The 19,589-nt window shown below is 40.3% G+C and overlaps 1 protein-coding gene across 9 annotated transcripts in view; it reads left to right on the top strand.

Moving 5' to 3' along the window:
- The window catches only part of SLC7A11 (solute carrier family 7 member 11), a 182,836-nt gene that overhangs the window by 71,409 nt on the left and 91,838 nt on the right, over window positions 1-19,589 (top strand). Inside the window, exon 12 of one of the 9 annotated variants that reach the window (XM_024745098.1) lies at window positions 15,786-19,060. The exons of 7 other annotated variants lie outside the window; for them this stretch is intronic. In XM_024745098.1, the coding sequence (XP_024600866.1) occupies window positions 15,786-15,862 (77 nt within the window). In that variant the 3' untranslated portion in view covers window positions 15,863-19,060. Of the gene's footprint in view, window positions 1-11,253; window positions 19,061-19,589 lie in introns of those variants that run through there. One more of the 9 variants, XM_024745099.1, reaches the window with a different exon arrangement.

Here is a 19,589-nt window from a genome sequence, read left to right as displayed (position 1 = left end):
AAAAAAAAAAAAAAAAAAAAAAAATCAGTAGGTAGGAAGGGTGCTTCGGAACAGCCTCTGTTAAAAGCCTCACCCTCTGTCAGAGGCTCTGCCAGTGAAGCTGTTTTCCTCACATCATCGTCTCATTCAATCCTCCACAAGATCCACGTGTGAACTGGCTGATTTCTATACCCAGATGGGAAAACCAGGGTGCAGGGAGATGGAGAATTTAAGTGTACAGATTTTAAACCATTGAGCTGGGATTTGAACCCACATATGCTGGATTTCAAATTCATGCTCTTTTTAGATCGGGTACCTGTAGGAAGAGAGAGAGGGAGAACTATATCCAGGGGAGCAGATAGGTTCTTGCTGGTGAGGTTGGTGAGTTAAAAAATCCACTTTTTTTCTTTTCATTCATTTTAATTTACTTACTTTACCATCATTAATTTTTTAAAGCCCAGTAAAAAGTTCAGGGAGATTTCTGGTAAAATCATTAATAAATAATGTCAGTGTTACTAAAAGTAAAAAACAAACAACTCTGTGTACATATTGCATCTCTAGTGTGGTACACAAACTCATTTAGAAGCTAGTCATTTAAAATAGACTTCTGCATTGCTTCTCGGCCTTTTGGCTAAGATCAAGTGTAAAACAGACTTCTGCTACTCTCTATTAGCTTTTAATTGGTGTTTGATATCTTTAGACCTTATGCTATTACTTATACCTGCATTTTGTTGCCTAGCTGGCAACATTATTCCCAGAGGAAGTGTTACTATAAAAGTTAGGTTCTTCAAGGTTTACACAGGCACACAGATTGCCTAACAGGGTATTTAATCTCTGTGTCTTGTTAGATCACACTGGTTTTCAGTAGAGTATTTTTAGTTTTATCTGTTGTAGGCAATACATAGAGAGCCTTTGCTGAAAAACAAATCCAAGTCTTGTTAAACAGTATTTACCATTAGGATTGCTTGTTACCAATGTTCGGGGTAGATTAGTACTCACCACTGGGGGGTGGGGGTCTGTGTCCATCTCAGATCCTGGCTAGAGACAATTAAAACCCCTGAATGCATGGAAAACCATGAGAATTTAGGAAGAAAGAGTGGGTAGCCCTAGAGTTGGACTACAGTGTGAGAGACCGTGATGAAAGAACAAATTCCCCTTCTTGCGCACTTAGTAGGCATTTTGTCCTTCCTGTTTGCAGTCAGCCAACTCTAAAAATGCTTTCTTTCTGCTAACATGTGCATATTTCCTTCCATTTCTTTGCCGGTACGTATCAACTACTGGTTTTCATGCCTGCTCCTTCTTTGATGTTTTTCCATGCTCATGTCGTTGTGAAGTTTTCTGTTATTTTTCTGTCTCCAATGGCGTTTTGAACATCTCCAAGGACTCTAAATGTAGCGTTAGCCATTCGTGAAAGTAGCAGCAAGTAGCAGTCCCGTAATGGTTATTTGGTTCTCAACAACGCCATTGAGTCTTACCAGGGAGCGTGGCAATTCTGCCTTGAAACTGCGATCATTGCAACCCTTTATCTTTATAGCTGCCTTTTGAGTGAGTTTGCGAAAAGCAACAGTCCTCTGTAATTTTGTTTGATTTCCACTTAGGCAGCATTCTTAAAAGTAAAATAAAGAAAATTCATAATATTTATTGCGGCCGTAGCAGGTATTTTGCTAGCCTTTGGCCAAAACAGAACACTCACACACGGACACACACCACAGCAGAGTCCTGAGCCATCACCTCGCCTCTTCTCCCAATTGCCTCCTTGTTGTTAGGGAGAAACTCAGTGTAAACTTGGAGCCAGAGAGCCTCTGCTTAGAGCAGTGTGTAGAGTTAACACCAAATTGTTCTGCTGGGGAACATTCTTTAGCCTTGGTCTGATCACTTATTTTCACCCGAGTATTCCTGAACAGATCATCCCTGTGAAATGATAGTTTATCAAAATACATCTTACCAGGGGGGCATCCATTAAAAAAACACAGGGTCACCGAACAGCGTTCAGAAAACGGAGACGGGCTGCTGAGTTTAGATAGCCAGAGAACGTTCAGAACCCGAGAAGCTGAGAGTTTCAGAGACTTGATGAATTTCTCTGGCCACAGGGTGCCAGTATTGAACCGCGCTTCATTTGATAGCATTCCTGGGATGAAAAGAAAACGTGCTCTTAAGGGAATACTTGGATGTGCAGAGAGCTTTTTTCCCCCATCCGTGATGGAGTGCTTAATTCATCTGGATCGATTTCTTTATAGAAACTCAAGCTTCTCACCCAAGGAAGAGGGGACAGATACCCCACTGACATACTCAAATTCGTGGGGATGCTGGAGCCGGCAAACCCCAGCCAGGGCTCCCCACAGCCGTTTTCCCCGGCCCCCTCTGTTTATCCGTCCAACCCCATCACAGCCGGGAGTGCGTGGGGTGACTGGAAGTTGGTCCCTCCGGCTCCGGGCGAGTTGTGGAGGACAGCTGTATTAAAACAAAATCTTTAGTTATAAAGAATCATACAGGGCAGCACCACAGAATGACCGTTGTCCATCGTGGACAGATTTTGCAAAACCAGAATTCTAAAAGCATGTTCTGCATACGGTGTGCTGTGATCAGTTTGTTTACGATGCTCCGCTGAAAGCTGCCGCGTGCATTTGACGGGCTCTTCACGAAGACCGAGGTGCGATGTTTTACACGAGTTAAGCTTGCCTGCATTTCTTACCAAACCATCTTCACGGTAAGGGTCAAGTGGGGCCATGCATGTGAAAAGGTTTTGAAGGCTTTTCCAAAAAAAAAAAAAAAAAAAGAAAAACGTAGACACTGTTGTTATGATTTCTGGGGAAGCTTGGTTTTCATAGGCTTATTCCATTTTGGCTGTAGTTCCCACGCTTGTACCAGGTATGATTGGGTAAATCAGATTCTGCAAGGGCAGTAGTTGTTTCAACGGATTTCAAAAACAACTACTGAACATGGAAGACAAAGCTGAAAATATTTCAATTGCTATTTGGTCTTATAGCTTACATAACTAAAAACACCAAATGCAGACTGAATGGCTCGACTTTATTTAAAGAAATATTGTCAGGGGGCTGATTATACCCAAAGCCAAAGGCCCTATCTGGGTAGGGATGTAGTGGGAGATCACATGCTCTGCAACTTTTTTGGGCAAGCAGGAAGCTTCCTCAGAGGCTTACTTGGGTCCGCTGAGCACTGCTCTGTGACCCCCATGGCTGTAGATGACCTGGTGGGAAAAGTTGGTAGGACTCCAAAAGCCACTCAGAGCCCAAATCAGTCACTCTGCTCAAACCTCCATCATGATGAAAATTATTTAAATCTCGAGATCCCAAGAGAGGGCATAAGAAAAGCACACGAGGGACTGTCAACAGGGCTGACTGAGCGTGGAGGTTCTACTGGGTGTGTAGAACGAGGAGAGAGGTTCTTTGGCCCCAAAAGTGCTACTGAATAGAAGATCCAAATGGAGCTTTCAGGAAGGAGAATGCCACACGAGTGAAGCAACAGGATCTCTTAAGTTGTTCTCCCTTTGTCTGGAACCCATGCAGTGTGGTGACATGGGTCAGTAAGATGTCTAAGAAAGTCGAGGGCCGAGGGCTGCAGAATACAGAGGCACACTTTTGGAAAAGGCTTTCATTTGGGGCATGGAGGAGTAGATGCTGCATTAAAAAAAAAAAAAATCTCCGTAGACAACTGCATAAATAGTCACACACGTGCGTACACGCGCACACACACTCAAGAACGGCCGTCGTTATGGAGACCAGTTCGAGTAGCGACTGCAGGACTTCTCCAGGGAGGAAGGGCTGCAGAGCACGTCACCTTAACCCCACCGCTTTGCATTTGACCCTGGAAGAAGAATTGTTATTTAAAGCTATCAGTTAGTCCTAGCTCCATCTCTGCCCGCAAAAGCCACATTGCCCTTACTATTGACTGCTATCTACTTTTCCACAGTCTATTTTTCTAGGATAATTCTATCATTTCCCTTTTCTGTAAACATGAACTTCAGTTGCTCTTGAGCACTCCCTTGTGCTCCATGTACATCTCAATGTCAAGAGTGGGCTGTGACAGAAGAGAATTCATTCGAGAAACATTTACATAGAGTTTACCTTTTGCCAGAATGATGCTGGACCCTTTGTAATGAATGTATATTATAAAAATCAGTGTGCTGAGGAAAACAACTTGGGAACACTGTTAGAAAATAAAGGATGAAAAACGTACCTTTTTTAGTGGCATTAAATATTGCTGGGAAGGGACTCTTACAGGTGACAAGTCATAAAAGAGGAGAAAGATGGCCTGTCTGGATGAGAGATGATGTGGCTCTGAAAACCATCAAGACAATAGGCACCAGGGGCTTCAGGACCAGTAGCGGTTTGAAGAGGTTTTGTGGAGACCAATTACAGAGATAAGAAGTGGACAAGAGCTAATATCTCAGGAAAGTGGAGTCACAGGGTTCTAAGACTGTCGAGATAAAATGACCGTAGAAATCACCTAGCCCAGTGACCTCTGCACTTTGGTGTCTATCAGAATCACAGATTTATGGGCCCTACCTTCAGTTTCTGATTCAGTAGGTCTAGGATGAGGCTTCAAAAGTTGTATTTCTAATATCTCAGGTGATTCTCATGTTGCTGGCCTGGGGATTAGACTTTGAGAACCACTGATCTAGTCCAAGACCCTCATTCTTCTTTATTTATTAATTAATTTTTAAATTAAGAAAAAATGGACCTATAACATTGTGTAAGTTTACGGTGTAGGAAGTGTTGATTTTGATATATTTATATATTGCATTAGATAAAACAAAGTAACATTAGCTAGCACCTTTACGATGTCTTTACCATGGTAAACATCTTTTATTATTTGTTGTTGTTGAGAACAGTTAAGATATAGTCTCTTGGCAACTTTTATAATACAGTATTGTTGACTATAATCTCCAGGACTTATATATTTACTACTTGTACGTTTGTACCCTTAAACAACATCTCTTTAATTTCCCCACCCTCCAGCCCATGGTAAGCACTCTCTACTTTCACAAGTTCAGTTTTTTTAGATTCCACATATAAGTGGTATCATACAGTATTGTCTTTATCTGTCTAACTTATGTCACTTAGCATATGTCTTACAAGTCCACCCATGTTGTTGCAAATGCAGGATTTCCTTTTTTCTCATGGCTGAGTAATATTCCAGATGTGATATATATATACCACATCTTTATCCATTCATCTGTTGATGGACACTTAAGTTATTTCCTTATCTTGGCTACTGTGAATAATGCTGCAGTGAACATGGGTGTACAGACATCCCTTTGAGATACTGATTTGAATTCCTTTGAGTACATACCCAGGAGCGGAATTGCTGGATCATACCGTAGTTCAATTTTCAATGTTTTGAGGAACCGCCATACTGTTTTGCACACTGGCTGTACTGATTTACATTCCCGTTAACAGTGTATAAGGGTTCCTTTTCCTCTACATCCTCACCATTTGTTATCTCTTGTCTTTTTGATAAAAGCCATCCTTTTGCTAAGGTGAAGGTGATGTCGTGATTTTGATTTTCATTTCCATGATGATTAGTGATGTTGAACACCTTTGCATAATACCTCTTGGCCGTTTGTATACCTTCTTTGGAAAAATATCTATTCAGGTCCTTTGCCAATTTTTAAATTGGATTATTTTCTTTTTTGCTATTGAGTTGTGAGTTCTTTTTATATTTTGGAGAGTAGTCCCTTGTCAGATGTATAGTTTGCAAATGTTTTCTCCCATTCTGTAGGTTGTCTTTTCAGTTTATTGGTTGTTACCTTTGCTATGCAGAAGCTCTTTAGTTTAATGCAATTACACTTATTTATTTTAGTTTCTGTTGCCTGTGCTTCTGGTGGCTTATCCAAGAAATCATTGCCTAGACCAATATCAAGGATCTTTTCCCCTATGTTTTCTTCTAGGAGTTTTATAGTTTCAGATCTTGCATTTAAATCGTTGATCCGGTTCAAGTTAATTTTTGTGATTGGCATGAGGTAGGGGTTCAGTTTCATTCTTTTGCATATGGATATCTAGTTGTCCCAAATACCATTTATGGAGGAAACTGTCCTTCCTCTATGGTGTGTTCTTGGCACCCTTGTCAAAAATTAGTTGACATATATGTGGGAGTTTACCTCTGTGCTCTCCATTCTTTTCCACTGATCTGTATGCCTGTTTTTATGATAATACCATACTTTTTTTTTTTTTAAGATTTATTTATTTACTTTTGGCTGCATTGGGTCTTAGTTGCGGCACGCAGTCTCTTCATTGTTGTGTACAGACTTCTCTCTAGTTGTGGCGTACAGGTTTTCTCTTCTCTAGTTGTGGCGGGCAGACTCCAGAGCGCGTGGGCTCTGTAGTTTGCAGCACTCGGGCTCTCTCCTTGAGGCGCGCGAGCTCAGTAGTTGGGGGCGTGTGGGCTTAGTTGCCCCACTGCATGTGGGATCTCAGTTCCCTGACCAGGGATCGAACCCACGTCCCCTGCATCGTAAGGTGGATTCTTTACCACTGGACCACCAGGGAAGTCCCCATAATGTTTTGATCGCTATAACTTTATAATATAGCTTGAAGTCAGGTATTACAGTGCCTTCAGCTGTGTCCTTCTCTCTTAGGATTACTTTGTGGCTCTAAATAAATTTTAGGATAGTTTGTTTCTATTTCTGTGAAAAATGTCAGTGGAATTGTGACCAGGATTGCACTGAATCTGTAGACCACTTTGGGTCCTATGAACATTTTCACAATATTACTTCTTTCAATCTAGGAACATGGGGTATCTTTCCTTTGGTTTGTGTCTTCTTCAGTTTCTTTCCTTAAAGCCTTATAGCTTTTAGTATACAGGTCTTTCACCTCCTTGGTTAAATTTATTCCTAGGTATTTTAATTTGTTTGATGCTATTGTCAATGAGATTGCTTTCTAATTTCTTTTTCAGATAATTCAGTGTTAATGTATAGTAATACAACTGATTTCTGTGTGTCAATTTTGTATCCTGCAATTTTACTGAATTTATTTATTATGTATAACAGTTTTTTAGGGATCTTTGGGATTTTCTATATAAGATCATGTCATCTGTGAACAGAGATCATTTTACTTCTTCCTTATTTTGCGGTACGCGGGCCTTTCACTGTCGTGGCCTCTCCTGTTGCGGAGCACAGGCTCCGGGCGCGCAGGCTCAGTGACCATGGCTCATGGGCCCAGCTACTCCGCGGCATGTGGGATCTTCCCGGACCCGGGCACGAACCCGTGTCCCCTGCATCGGCAGGTGGACTCTCTACCACTGCGCCACCAGGGAAGCCCTTCCTTTTTGATATGGATACATTTTATTTATTTTTCTGCCTAATTGCTCTGGCTTAGTACTATGTTGAATGCATCCTTGCATGCCAGAGATAAAACCCACTTGATCATGGTGAATGATCCGTTTAATGTGTTGTTGAATTTGGGTGGCTAAAATTTTGTTGAGAATGTTTGCATCTGTATTCATCAGGGATATTGGTCAGTAATATTCTTTTCTTATAGTGTCTTTGTCTGGACTTAGTATCAGGGTAACGCTGGCCTCATAAAATGAGTTTGGAAGTGTTCCCTCTTCTTTGTACTTTCATATATTTTCATGGTACTGATTAGCATATTTTTGTTTCAGCTTAAAGAACTCCTTTTAGCATTTCTTGCAGGGCAGGTCTAATGACTACAAATTCCTTTAGCTATTGTCGACCTGGGAAAGTCTTTCTCTCTCCTTCGTTTCTATATGACAGCTTTTCTGGGTGAAGTATTCTTGGTGGTAGTTGTTTTCCTCTGAGCGTTTTGAATATATCATCCCATTCTCTCCTGGTCTGTAAGATTTCCGCTGAGACGTTTGCTGATAGCCTTATCAAGATTCCCTCATATGTGATGATTCTTTTATGTCTTGCTGCTTTCAGGATTCCCTTTTTGTCTTTGATTTTTGAGAGCTTGACTCTAATGGGTCTCAGTGAAGACCTCTTTGGGTTGAATCTGTTTGGGGATTTTTGAGCTTCCTGTGCCTTGATGGCTGTATCTCTGCCCAGATTTGAAAATTTTCAGCCATTATATTTTTAAATAAGTTTTATGTATCTTTCTCCTTCTCTTCTCCTTCTGGGACTCCCATAATATGGATAATTTTTCTTTTGATCATGTTCCACAGTTCATGCAGGCTTTCTTCTTTTTTATTCTAATTTCTTCATTCTCCTCTGAGTGGAAAATATCAAGAGGTCTGTCTCGAAGCTCCAAGATTCTTTCTTGTGCCTGATTGAGCCTACTCGTCAAAGCTATTACATTTTTCATTTCATTCATTGTATTCTTCTCCAAAATTCCTGATTTTTTTTTAAATGGGTCCTCTTTCTTTGTTGAATTTCTCATTTTGTTCATATACTATTCCGGAGTTCATTGATCTATCTGTGTTCTCTCACATATCACTCAGCTTCCTTCAAATCATTATTTTGAATTCTTTCTCAGATCGGTCACAGATCTTTATTTCCTTAGGGGCAGTTAATGGAGTCGTATTGCATTCCTTTGGTGATGTCATGTTTCCTTGCTTTTTCATGTTTCTGATGGGTTTGTGTTGATATCTGTGCATTTGAGAATGATGTCACCTCTTCCGGTCTTTTCAGACTGGCTTCAGTAGGGAAAGACTTTCACCTGGAGGTGGCCGTTAGAGCACCTGCTGACTGGGACGTGGTGTCTTTGGTTTCCCGAGAAGGCACAGCGATGCAGTCTCTACGCCACTCCACTGGCTGAGGCTGAAATTGGCCAGACCGTGGGGTTCTTATATGGCTAAGGCTGCAGAGGACCTATAGGTGGCAGGTAGGGCTGTTGGTATCTTCAGAGGCTAAGGCTGCTGACATCTTCCTGCGCTCCTCTACTTTTTTGCTCTTGGAAGGAGCCTCTGTTTGAGGACACCCCTCCTGGTGCCTGGTCTGATGTGCTGACACCCAGAGTTCTCAGAGCAGTATTGGAACTGAGGTCCGGGGATCAGGCACACATGGAACTACCACAGTGCCAGGGTCCTGGAGCATAGGCACACTTGCTGTGGCTGTGACACAGGTGTCTAAGGGCATGGACATGTGCAGATATCCTACGGAGCTGGTACTTGGGTCTCGAGGGCCCACTGCTGTGACTTGTGCTGGTGAGAGGGAATGTGGCAGTGACGAGGGCCCTGGGATGACAAGGTGCAGTGGTGGCTTGGGCAGAAATAGTAGCACAGCCTGGGAATGGCAGGTCAAAGTCTGACCTCTGCCCCCACCCCTCCCACCGCCCGCTGGGAGCGCTCACAGGATAGCAGTAGTACAACTCCGGTAGTTGTTTGTTAAAGCTGTGTGTTGGGACTCAGGGAACTGGGCACAGGGTAGTGGCAGCAAGCCCTGGCAATGACAGTTCAGAGCCGCAACCTGGGATGGGGGGTGAAGTTCAGGGCAGTGGTAGCCTGGTCCCAGCCTCCGTGGGTCAGAGTCCTGACCTGAAATCTGAGGGGCGGGGCTCAGGGCAGTGGTAGCACCGCTGGCAAAGATGGCTCAAGAGCCTCAATCTGGGATGGAGGCGGAGCTCAGGGTAGAGGCGGCCCAGTCCCAGCAGTGGAGGGTCTCAGGCTTGACCAGACCTGCCATGGGGGTGATGCTCAGGATAGTGGCCTTGCCCTTAGCAATGATGAGTCACAGCCAGAACCTGGGACCTGGGAGGCAGTGAGAACTCATCTCAGCAATGACAGTTCAGAGTCTTGACCTGGGATGGGGCAGGGCGGGCAACAGCCAATTCGGGCAGCCAAAGCATGACTTGGGACCCAGGAGGCACGGCTCAGGTCAGGGAGATTGCCTTGGTAATGGTGGAGCAAGGCCCCAACCTGGGGCTGGGGTGGGCAAAGAGCCATGGCAGCTCTGGTGTCCTATGTGGAGATGTGCTGTGGTACCCAATGTGTGAGAGGGGGGCACAGCAACAACTGGGACCCCTGAGGGCAGGTCTCACCTCAGCAACATCTCCAGCCTCTGGGAGTAGATCCAGAAGAGGGGGGTACTACAGGCTGCTCCATCAGGTGGGGTCAGCATCATTGAAGACTGAGAGACTCTTGTACCAAAAGCTGCAGACATCCACAGTGGCGAGGCTTGCTGTGGTCCTTCTGCTCTCCTTCTCCCCATGTGGTGACCTTCCTGAGAGGATTCCTCCTGGTGCCCAGCAGCTCCCGACTGGGGGATGGGGTGATGGGGACAAAACGCCTCCTTTGCTTTTGTCTGTGGCCATCCTTGATTTTTGAGCTCTGCCAGGTTTTTTGCTGCTGCTTCTTTGTTGTCTAGAGCTTTCCCTGAGCTGTTTTCTTCCATTTGTAACTGTTTATTGTTCTTGGTTTTCTTTTTTGTTTGTTTGTTTTTGGGGGTGGGGGACCTCCCGGCCCTCCGTCTTGCTGACATCACTTCCAAGTCCCCCCCATTCTATAGAGGAGGTAAATGAGGCCCTAGGAGATAAAATGTTTTGCTCAATAATACACTACAAGTTTGAGACTGGAAATTATATTCTGATTCTTCTGATTTTGCTGAGGAGTTGGATGTACTCTCATAGGTACAAAAACAACAAACCAATTTTAGACTCAATATGAAGTATATTTTTGAACATTTATTTATATCTTGGTTCTATTGTCTCAAAATATTTTCAGCCTCCTGGTTCAGGATTAAAAGTCCTTATTCGAACGCAAAATATTAATGTATTTTTTAAAATAAATTTTATTTTTTAATTTTTATTTTTGGCTGCATTGGGTCTTCGTTGTTGCGCGCAGGCTTTCTCTAGTTGCGGCGAGCGGGGGCTACTCTTCGTTGCGGTGCGCGGGCTTCTCATTGCTGTGGCTTCTCTTGTTGCAGAGCGCGGGCCCTAGGCACGCAGGCTTTAGTATTTGCAGTACGTGGGCTCAGTAGCTGTGGCTCTTGGGCTCTAGAGGGCAGGCTCAGTAGTTGTGGCGCACAGGCTTAGTTGCTTCGCAGCATGTGGGATCTTCCCGGATCAGGGCTCGAACCCGTGTCCCCTGCATTGGCAGGCGGATTCTTAACCACTGCACCACCAGGGAAACCCCAGTATTAATGTATTCTTGCTGAGAAGCCATCATGGGAGGTTACAGAGGTGACTAACAAGTTAATTGAGCATGATAGGATTCTAATGAAATAAGTAATTCTTGAAAGTGCGCTGTGAGATAGGCGGTTGTGAGTTTTCAATATTCAATCCCCAATAATTTGCATTTTGCTGTTTTTATGCATTTCTGATTTCTGTGCATTTTAAATTTCTCTTCTTTATTTCTTTGTAGACATTACAACCAGAACATTACAAATAATACTGGAAGTTGTACCAGAAGAAGATTGTCATAAATTATAAATTAACGCATTTGAAGTCTTGGCAATCTATCCTTGGCTTTGTTTCTGCCCAAAGGGCTGAAACAAAAAATGGATCTTCTAAGAAATTTAGTTATTACTCCATGTGGTTATAGAACGCTGATATGCAATTATACCATAAGCTCACATGATCATTGAGTCCCTGATACCTACCTGTTGAGGTTAGGAAAAACGACTACAGAATGGAAATTACTTTAGTGGTCTTTCTCTATAACATATCTTATGGCTAAGAACCTTCAGACTGAAAACTGAGATGCTTTCTTTAATATGGGTTTTGTAAAAACAATTTTTATATACTGTAGATAACTGTACTGTGAAAATTGTTTTCTACTCCTCTGGGGGAAAAAAAAAGTGTATGTCATCATTATGGACAGAGGAAAGAAAGAAATTTATTTTACATTGGCATTGCATTGCTTCCCACAGGTATCAACTTAGATATCATACATGTTTTAATGGATTATACCCAGAGCATTTTGAAAAAGAAAAAAAACTTAGGGGTATGCCTAATTGTGATGAATACATTAAAGAAGAGTTTCTAGGGGCTGTTGTTTATGAGGCAAATCCAGGAATTATGTTTAAGTAAAAAAAATGCTTGAGAATTTATTACGTTAGGATTTTTTTCACTCATTATGAGGAAGCTCCGTAGTTACGTGCCATTTGTTTTCATGGCAGCCTAATTGATCAGGAAAGGATGTAACGCCTGTCTTAGAGCAAAACAAAAGTCAGTTTGGTATTAAATCCTCTTAAGCATGATCATGTGTTTCACTAATAATTTACTCTTTGATAAATACATCTAAATATGTGCATTTTTAAATCTCCAAGTTACAATATCAACAGGAGACGGAAATCACCAAGAAAGAAAATGCCCAAAATATTATGCCCAACTCTGTAGTTCTACATACATTGTTAGTGTTTCTGAACATTTTTTAAAAATCTCATAGCTGTTTTTACATGGTGATGAATTTTGACAGTTTTACATTTTCTTTATACATTTTGTATTGTTAAAATATCTCTTTGGACAAAACTGTCCAGATCAATTAGGAAAAGACATATATTTACATAAAAATTAAGGAAGAAATGTCACTGCTAAATAAGATTTACAACTGATGTTTCTAAGAATGTTCCCATTTCTCTCTCTAGGCTTTATCAGTAATTTCCTGACAAAGTAAAAGAGATAACTGATAAATTCACCGAAAGAAACTGTACATGAAATGTATATATTCAGACAGGTATTACTATGCTGGGTTTGGAAAATACTGTGGAATTTTCAAATAAGAATAATATAATGATGAAATTTGTTAACCATTATTTACTTAAGTCTCAGAGTAAATAGGGCCAGAATTTTTTCATTCTGTAATTTTTGTCCATTTGAAAAGAAGAATTTTTGGAAGAATTACACTGATTCAGATCATTAAGAAGAGATATATAGAGTTCATAGACAGTTGATCAAAGTAGAAATGATGATAATTTGAGGCAATTTCAATTAATTAATTTTCAGTTCATTAACTTCAATTTCAAAATTTAATTCAGTTAATTAAATTTAATATCTATCTGAGATTGAAATTTTGTCAGCCAAACGTAGTGTTTGGGTCTTTAAGTGAATTTATAAAAATTCCTTCCTTTTTCTCTTACCATGGATTTTCAGAATTTGATCTGTAGTCTGTACAGCTTATATCCATTTGTCTACATCTGTCCCCACTAAATTGTTGCTATAGGTGAAAACAGATTTCCTTTATACTCTTGTTTATAGTCTAGGCCCATGTAATCTAAACCAGCAAACTCTCCTGGAATTGTTTTTTTCCCCTAATGAAAAAGAAAAATGGTAGAGTCTCATGGAGAAGTTTGTATAGTTGCTGATTAATTCCTGAGGTTAATGTGCTTATATCAAAAGTGGGAGATAGGTCTCCTCATTTTAGTTATTTTAGTTTTAGTTCTAATTTCTCTTTAAATATGTCATTATACAAGCTAACTAGATTACATATTCATTATTATTTTCATCATTTTAAAAAATGATTTTTGCATTGTTAAATTTCTAATGCCATTGTAATATCATTTTAACCAGATGGAAAGTCAGTCAGTAATTTTTTTTTTTTTTTTTGCGGTACGCGGGCCTCTCACTGTTGCGGCCTCTCCCGTTGCGGAGCACAGGCTCCGGACGCGCAGGCTCAGCGGCCATGGCTCACGGGCCCAGCCGCCCCAAGGCATGTGGGATCTTCCCGGACCGGGGCGCGAACCCGTGTCCCCTGCGTCGGCAGGCGGACCCTCAACCACTGCGCCACCAGGGAAGCCCAGTAATTTTTTTTTTAAAGCGACGACGATTAAGTTGTATTTCTACTTATCCTTAGGATACATCATGACAAGATACAGGGCTTCTGTAATCATCCATTCAGTAGTCGTAACATTTATTTGGAATGGTATTAATGTCAAGCAGATTCTAGTTTGAAAACTCCCTTACACACTTTTATATGTATATATATTTTTATGCTAAGTAATTTTTTCTCATATATTTAGGAAAATTTTGTCTCATATATATTTTTCTCATATATCGAACTGTTAGATGTGATACATTTGTACCAGTGTGCATATTCAAATGTTTAAATACATTTTATCAGTTTATTGTAACACAAAAAAGTAAAAGTAGCCAATATAGTTTACGACGGCTAATATACTGTTTTCAAATGTTCTGCTCTTTTGGTACATAGATTCTCAAGTATTTAGATATGAATTTAGTAGATGTAGTAAAGACCTCCAAAGCTAAAACAATTTGCTAGGAGAAATGGAATGATTCTCCTTACACAATTATGAATATTTCAGTAAACGTTTTTGACCCCTTTTAAAAAATATTAGACTAATTTTCTGAGATTTTTCTAAGATTGAATGAAGAAAACTGACTATTATAACTGGTGTCTTGGTCAGCTAGGAGTAGACCCTCTTCTTATCTTTCTTTAGGAGATTAAAGGTTTGCCCTAGAAAAGATGGCTGACTCCAGTGCCAAACATAAACGTTAGATGTGTGTTTGCACACATTTGCATACGTGCTTATACCGTATCTCCCCTGCCTCTGCTGGCACAAAAATAGGACAGATTATTAAATTACATTTCCAATTCACGGCAGTTTTTCTCTAACACTAAGGTATGCAAGTTGAAAGAAGCTTCTACATTGTTTTGTGTGTCTGGTACAGTTGTTTCCCCAGTTGCTGTTTGGTACATTGTCAGATGGTTAACATGAGTATAATTACATAACTCAATAGAATTCTATGTTGAACTGAATCAGTCTTCAGGAAACTTATTATCTCTATTTGAGATGAATGTAATGCTAACTGAGAAAGGGAGCATCTTTGACCTATAGCTGATTTCTTCTAATTGAGGAATGGGTTATGAAAAGATGGAAAACTAAAGGTCAGAGTAGCAGGAAATGAAAGGTAGTATGTGATTGGAGGGAACGATATTTTGGTCTAACTTATTATGCCACATAATCAGAGAAATATTAAAAATTAACTGTCTGCTGTACACAGGGACTTTGGTTATGCCCTTGTGAATCCCCTAAAAGCTAATGAAATGTAAGCTTCAGTGCCCCTTACTTAGACATGCCCTTTCCTAGGTCCTGTACCTAATTTTGCATTAGGAATTTTGTATCACGTTTCTTGAAGGTTAGCAAAATTAGATATACTTCTGGCCCTAAAAAAATCTGCATCTGTCCCTGTGAGAAAGGTCAAAGTACTCCCATTACTTTGTCTATTAGAAATAAGCATGGGGTATTTGTAGGATATATTTTTAAGTAATAAAGTTGTGAGTTAATTGAAATATCTCTATATAACTAAGTGGCTTTCTCATAGTACATATTATATGTGGTATATAAGGAGAGAGTTTCACTTTGGACATATTTTATGTGTCAATTCTGAATGATAGAAGAACAATGCATGGGATTTTAATTGTAGCTCTTTTTCTTAGTTTGGAAGGAAATAGAGAGAGATTTGAAATTTGAATGCAGAGGAGTCAAGAAATTTGATTTTAGTTAAATAAAACCTTGTTTCATTTCACCCTACGTGATATGCTGTATGTTGGTGCTGATAATGTTTACAGAGCTACATGTACTTTCGTAACCGTTCAAAGTCAGGAATTAAAGCATGGCATCGTGTGACTGACAAGAAGCTCATGGTGGATATAAATTAGAGTAGATAGAGTCATCTTGGCAGCTTCTGTTTACATTATTTATATATATAGGTAAAAGAATTATTACCTATAAATGTATTTTAGGTTAATTTTCCCATAAACAGTATTTTTAATTTATCTCAATATATATAATACCTAAAAGTGTAACCTCTAGGTATTATTAGTACTGTACTTAAAAAGATATTTTAATAGCCAATTTTGGGAGTTAATCCTTCTTTTTGTCGCATTTTTCAAATTAGTTGGAGTCTAAAAATCAATGCTTGGTCTATTTTTAGGTCTGATAACAAATTCACGGAGGCATACATCATGGTCTCACAGAAAGTTCACCAGTTTTCCATATGTTGTGAGATAATTGCCCTTCCCTACAATCTCGTCAGGATAATAACTTGATCTTTCCGAACCGGTTCTCTGTTTCCTTTGAGTTAATCACATGGTTCCCTGTATGTTTTATTTTCTTGACATGATATTTTCAAGATAGGAGTGAGTCTTAATTTTATACAATTACTTGATATTCTTAGCCTGAAACTACCACTTCGGTTATGCCCTTGTGTGCGTCCCTGCCCCCTTCTCTCTGTTACCGTTGGCTTTAAAATGTCAGTGGAGGATGGCTACAGTCTCCAGACAGTTATCTGTTACACGAGTGCATTTTGGCTACTTGGATCAAGGGTACATTTAGAGTATCAATAAGTGCCGTAGCAGTTTTATAGATAACCTCTCAAGAAACTGTGGAGCATTTAGGTGTCTAGCAGCCATACAGATGGATGCACTGCTTTGAAAGTGAGCATACTTTTTTTCCCTCAACATATACACTACTGATTTTATTTTTTAAAAGTGTGACTTTCAAGTGAATTAATTTCTTGGTTAGAAGACTTGCCTCCCGGATCCTTATTACCTCTTGTTGAAGCCTCTAAAGGCCATGTATTTTGAGTCCTTTGTGCAGCAGGGTATTTTGTACAGCGTCTTGTGGGAAGACAGATTAGGCCTTTGGACGTTACAGCTGTATAACCGGTTGGGGTGTGATTGGCCTGACTGCACCGAGGATTGTGAAGTTAGAGCCCACTTATTCCTACCAATGAATATTCTTCTTCGTGCGCTCTGAAGCACATTCATAGCGCACCGGGAGGCGATGCAGTGTGGTTCCCTGGTTTGAGGTTTGAGCTGTCTTATTTTAAAGCATGTCTGAATTATTTTTTTTTCCCTAGCATTCCTCCTTCATTCCAAACTTCCACTTACTGACTAATGGAATATAAAGTAAAAGTACTTTGGAGAAGTAAAACACAGATTGTTTCAAATGAGCGTATGCTTATAACAGAATAGAAATGATCTACGTTAAACCACTGTGTATGCTATTACTTCAGACACTACCACAGGGCACTTTTAAATTGTTCTGGAAGCAAAAACGGTGTATGTAACTATGGTTAGCACACAAGACCCCTGCAAAGATTTTTAAGTGGTCTGGGATTTTTTTTTTTTTTTTTTTTTTAAGTCTGGGATTCTTTTGATCCTCTTTTTGGAGAAATTTTTTACTTTATGGTTTTTCCTTGTGAATGTTGTTACTACTGCTTTACATCTAGAACTTAACTATTGATACTTATCATCTTGAAAACAGGGTTCATCTTTTGACAGTAACCATCTGCGTTCAGAGAGTGGCATATCACCTTACTCTTGCTTACTGTGGACACAGACGTTTGCCCCAAATTTCTGTCTTTTTGTAGATGGATTGCAACACGATAGTAATGAATTTTCAGTGGTACCTTTCAGCATTTGGGGAACTTTGCGAACATAAGCATCAGATGTGTTTAAAAAAAACAGACAAACAAAAATTGCTTATTACCATGTAATGCAGTGTCTTCTCTTTACGCCAAACTGGTGAACAAACGTGTATTGATAGAATTGTTTCACTGATGCTAAATGTTGACTGCCTGCAGTTTTATAATAAGTGCAAGTCACAGAGAGGCAAGACAAATGACCTCTTGTACTGAATGCTTCGAGAACTTAATTTGTCCTAATTTTCTGACAAAGATTTGACTCTGGGTTTCAGAGAGCTTGGTTTTTACTTATCAGAGAGCAGATTAGATGGTAGTGATGTACTGGTAGACATGGTTTTCAGGTATTGACTCAGAATTCATCTCAGGATGAATCTTTCACGTTGTTTTATCGTCTGTATATCTGTATTGACTTTATTAACATGGGTTTAGCGAGCTCTGTGCTAAAATTTGACCTGGTAGCAATAATTTCTTTTTCAACTATCAAGGGGCAGAAAAATCCATATGTATTGTAATGTTCATTAACATATTACTAGGTACTATATATGAATGTATTTCAGTGCTTTTCACAGCCCAGTGGGGAAGTAGTCCGGTTATCCTGAAGGGCTGTGCTGGTAGCTGTCTCTTTGCTCTGTGCTTAGATTGTCATTTATAGACCAGCTCTATCCATTAACTTGGATCTGGAATGGGTTCATCATGACCTTGGACCATTCATTGTGAGTAGGGGCGGGTGCGTTTGGGCGGGTGCTCTAAAATACAGGAACAAGAAGTTCAGCTGAGGGAGAGGGAGCCCTGACATCCTACATGGTCCTCTTCTGTGGTGGGGTTTCTTCATCTTAGCATCGTGATAATGAAGCTCAGTAAATGGGATTGTGCTATTTTATACAAATTTTGCACAACATCTTCCATCGACAAATTCTTAAAGAGCAACATTTCTTTCCTGTATCTACATTCCAACCATATTAGAAGTGCTAAGATAATTAACTATGAAAATATAAATGGTGCAAAGGGACTTTCATCTGTGGACTGTGCCGTTTCTTAGGGTTCTGTGGCACTGATGCCTATACCAGCATGTGATATGTGACATAAAATGGATTTTTCTACAGCTTAATGATTTCCCTCCGGGGAGAGTTCTGGTACAGCAATCGCACTGCCAGATGGTGTTTACGGGCTATTTGTGTAAGTGGTAAGATGCTATGAAATAAGTGTGATTTCATCTGATGGAAACTCTTGATGCATGTGTCTTTGTATGGAATAGATTTTGGTGCAATGTGATGTCACTCAATGTTGCACTGAATTTAATTGCAATTGTATTTATGTATATGTACACCTGTCATGCTTCTAGTTGCTTCAACCTTTGTATATATATTTTTGTACATATTTTTAGTAGAAAACATTTGACATGGAAGTTAAATAAACATTTGATAGTTTACCTAATGAAAACCATGTTGTGTTTTCGGTTGTTTTTTGTTTGTTTTGTGTTTTTTTTTTAGCAGTGTCCATTCCATTAAATTGAAGGCTTCGGTTTTAATGATTGGATTTATCTGTCACTCATTACGTGAATTTGTTGGAGTATCTCACTTCAGGACGATTTCCTGTTCTAAAAACTGAAAGTGGTGGTGGATTTAGCAAACACTGTAGACATTCTTCTTCCCCATGGCCTCCATCCATCTGTCCTCTGCTCTGAAATATCTAGCAACTTCTCTTTTCTTTTCTCACCTGTCCTAATTCGGTCTTCTTATTTCCCACCTCTTAACAAAAGTCTCGTTTCTCGTCTCTCTATAATTCAGCCTTCACGTGTTTCCCCAGAATGTTCTTTCTGAAGCACAAATATGGTAAAAACCCTCTATGGGGACTTCCCTGGTGGCGCAGTGGTTAAGAATCCGCCTGCCCATGCAGGGGACACGGGTTCGAGCCCTGGTCCGGGAAGATCCCACATGCCGTGGAGCAACTAAGCCTGTGCGCCACAACTACTGAGCCCATGCAGCCTAGAGCCCGTGCGCCACAACAAGAGAAGCCACCGCAATGAGAAGCCCCTGCACTGCAATGAAGAGCAGCCCCTGCTTGCCGCAACTAGAGAAAGCACGCGCAGCAACAAAGACCCCATGCAGCCAAAAATAAGTGAGTAAAATAAATAAATAAAATATTTGTGCATGTTTAAAAAAAACCCTCTATGATTTCACATCTAGTAATTATTAATAATTTTTTCTGGGTGGGTAAAATCCATACTTCTGTATAGCATACTGGGCTTTCCATAATCTGCCATGTTTCTTTCTCCAGGTACAAGTGACCACTTCCATATTCTCTGCCACA

This window comes from Neophocaena asiaeorientalis, unplaced genomic scaffold (genome assembly GCF_003031525.2).
Source record: "Neophocaena asiaeorientalis asiaeorientalis breed wild unplaced genomic scaffold, Neophocaena_asiaeorientalis_V1.1 scaffold65, whole genome shotgun sequence".
Lineage (NCBI taxonomy): Eukaryota > Metazoa > Chordata > Mammalia > Artiodactyla > Phocoenidae > Neophocaena > Neophocaena asiaeorientalis.
The sequence above is the reverse complement of the archived record's forward strand: the minus strand, read 5'-3'. Positions and strand labels throughout refer to the sequence as shown.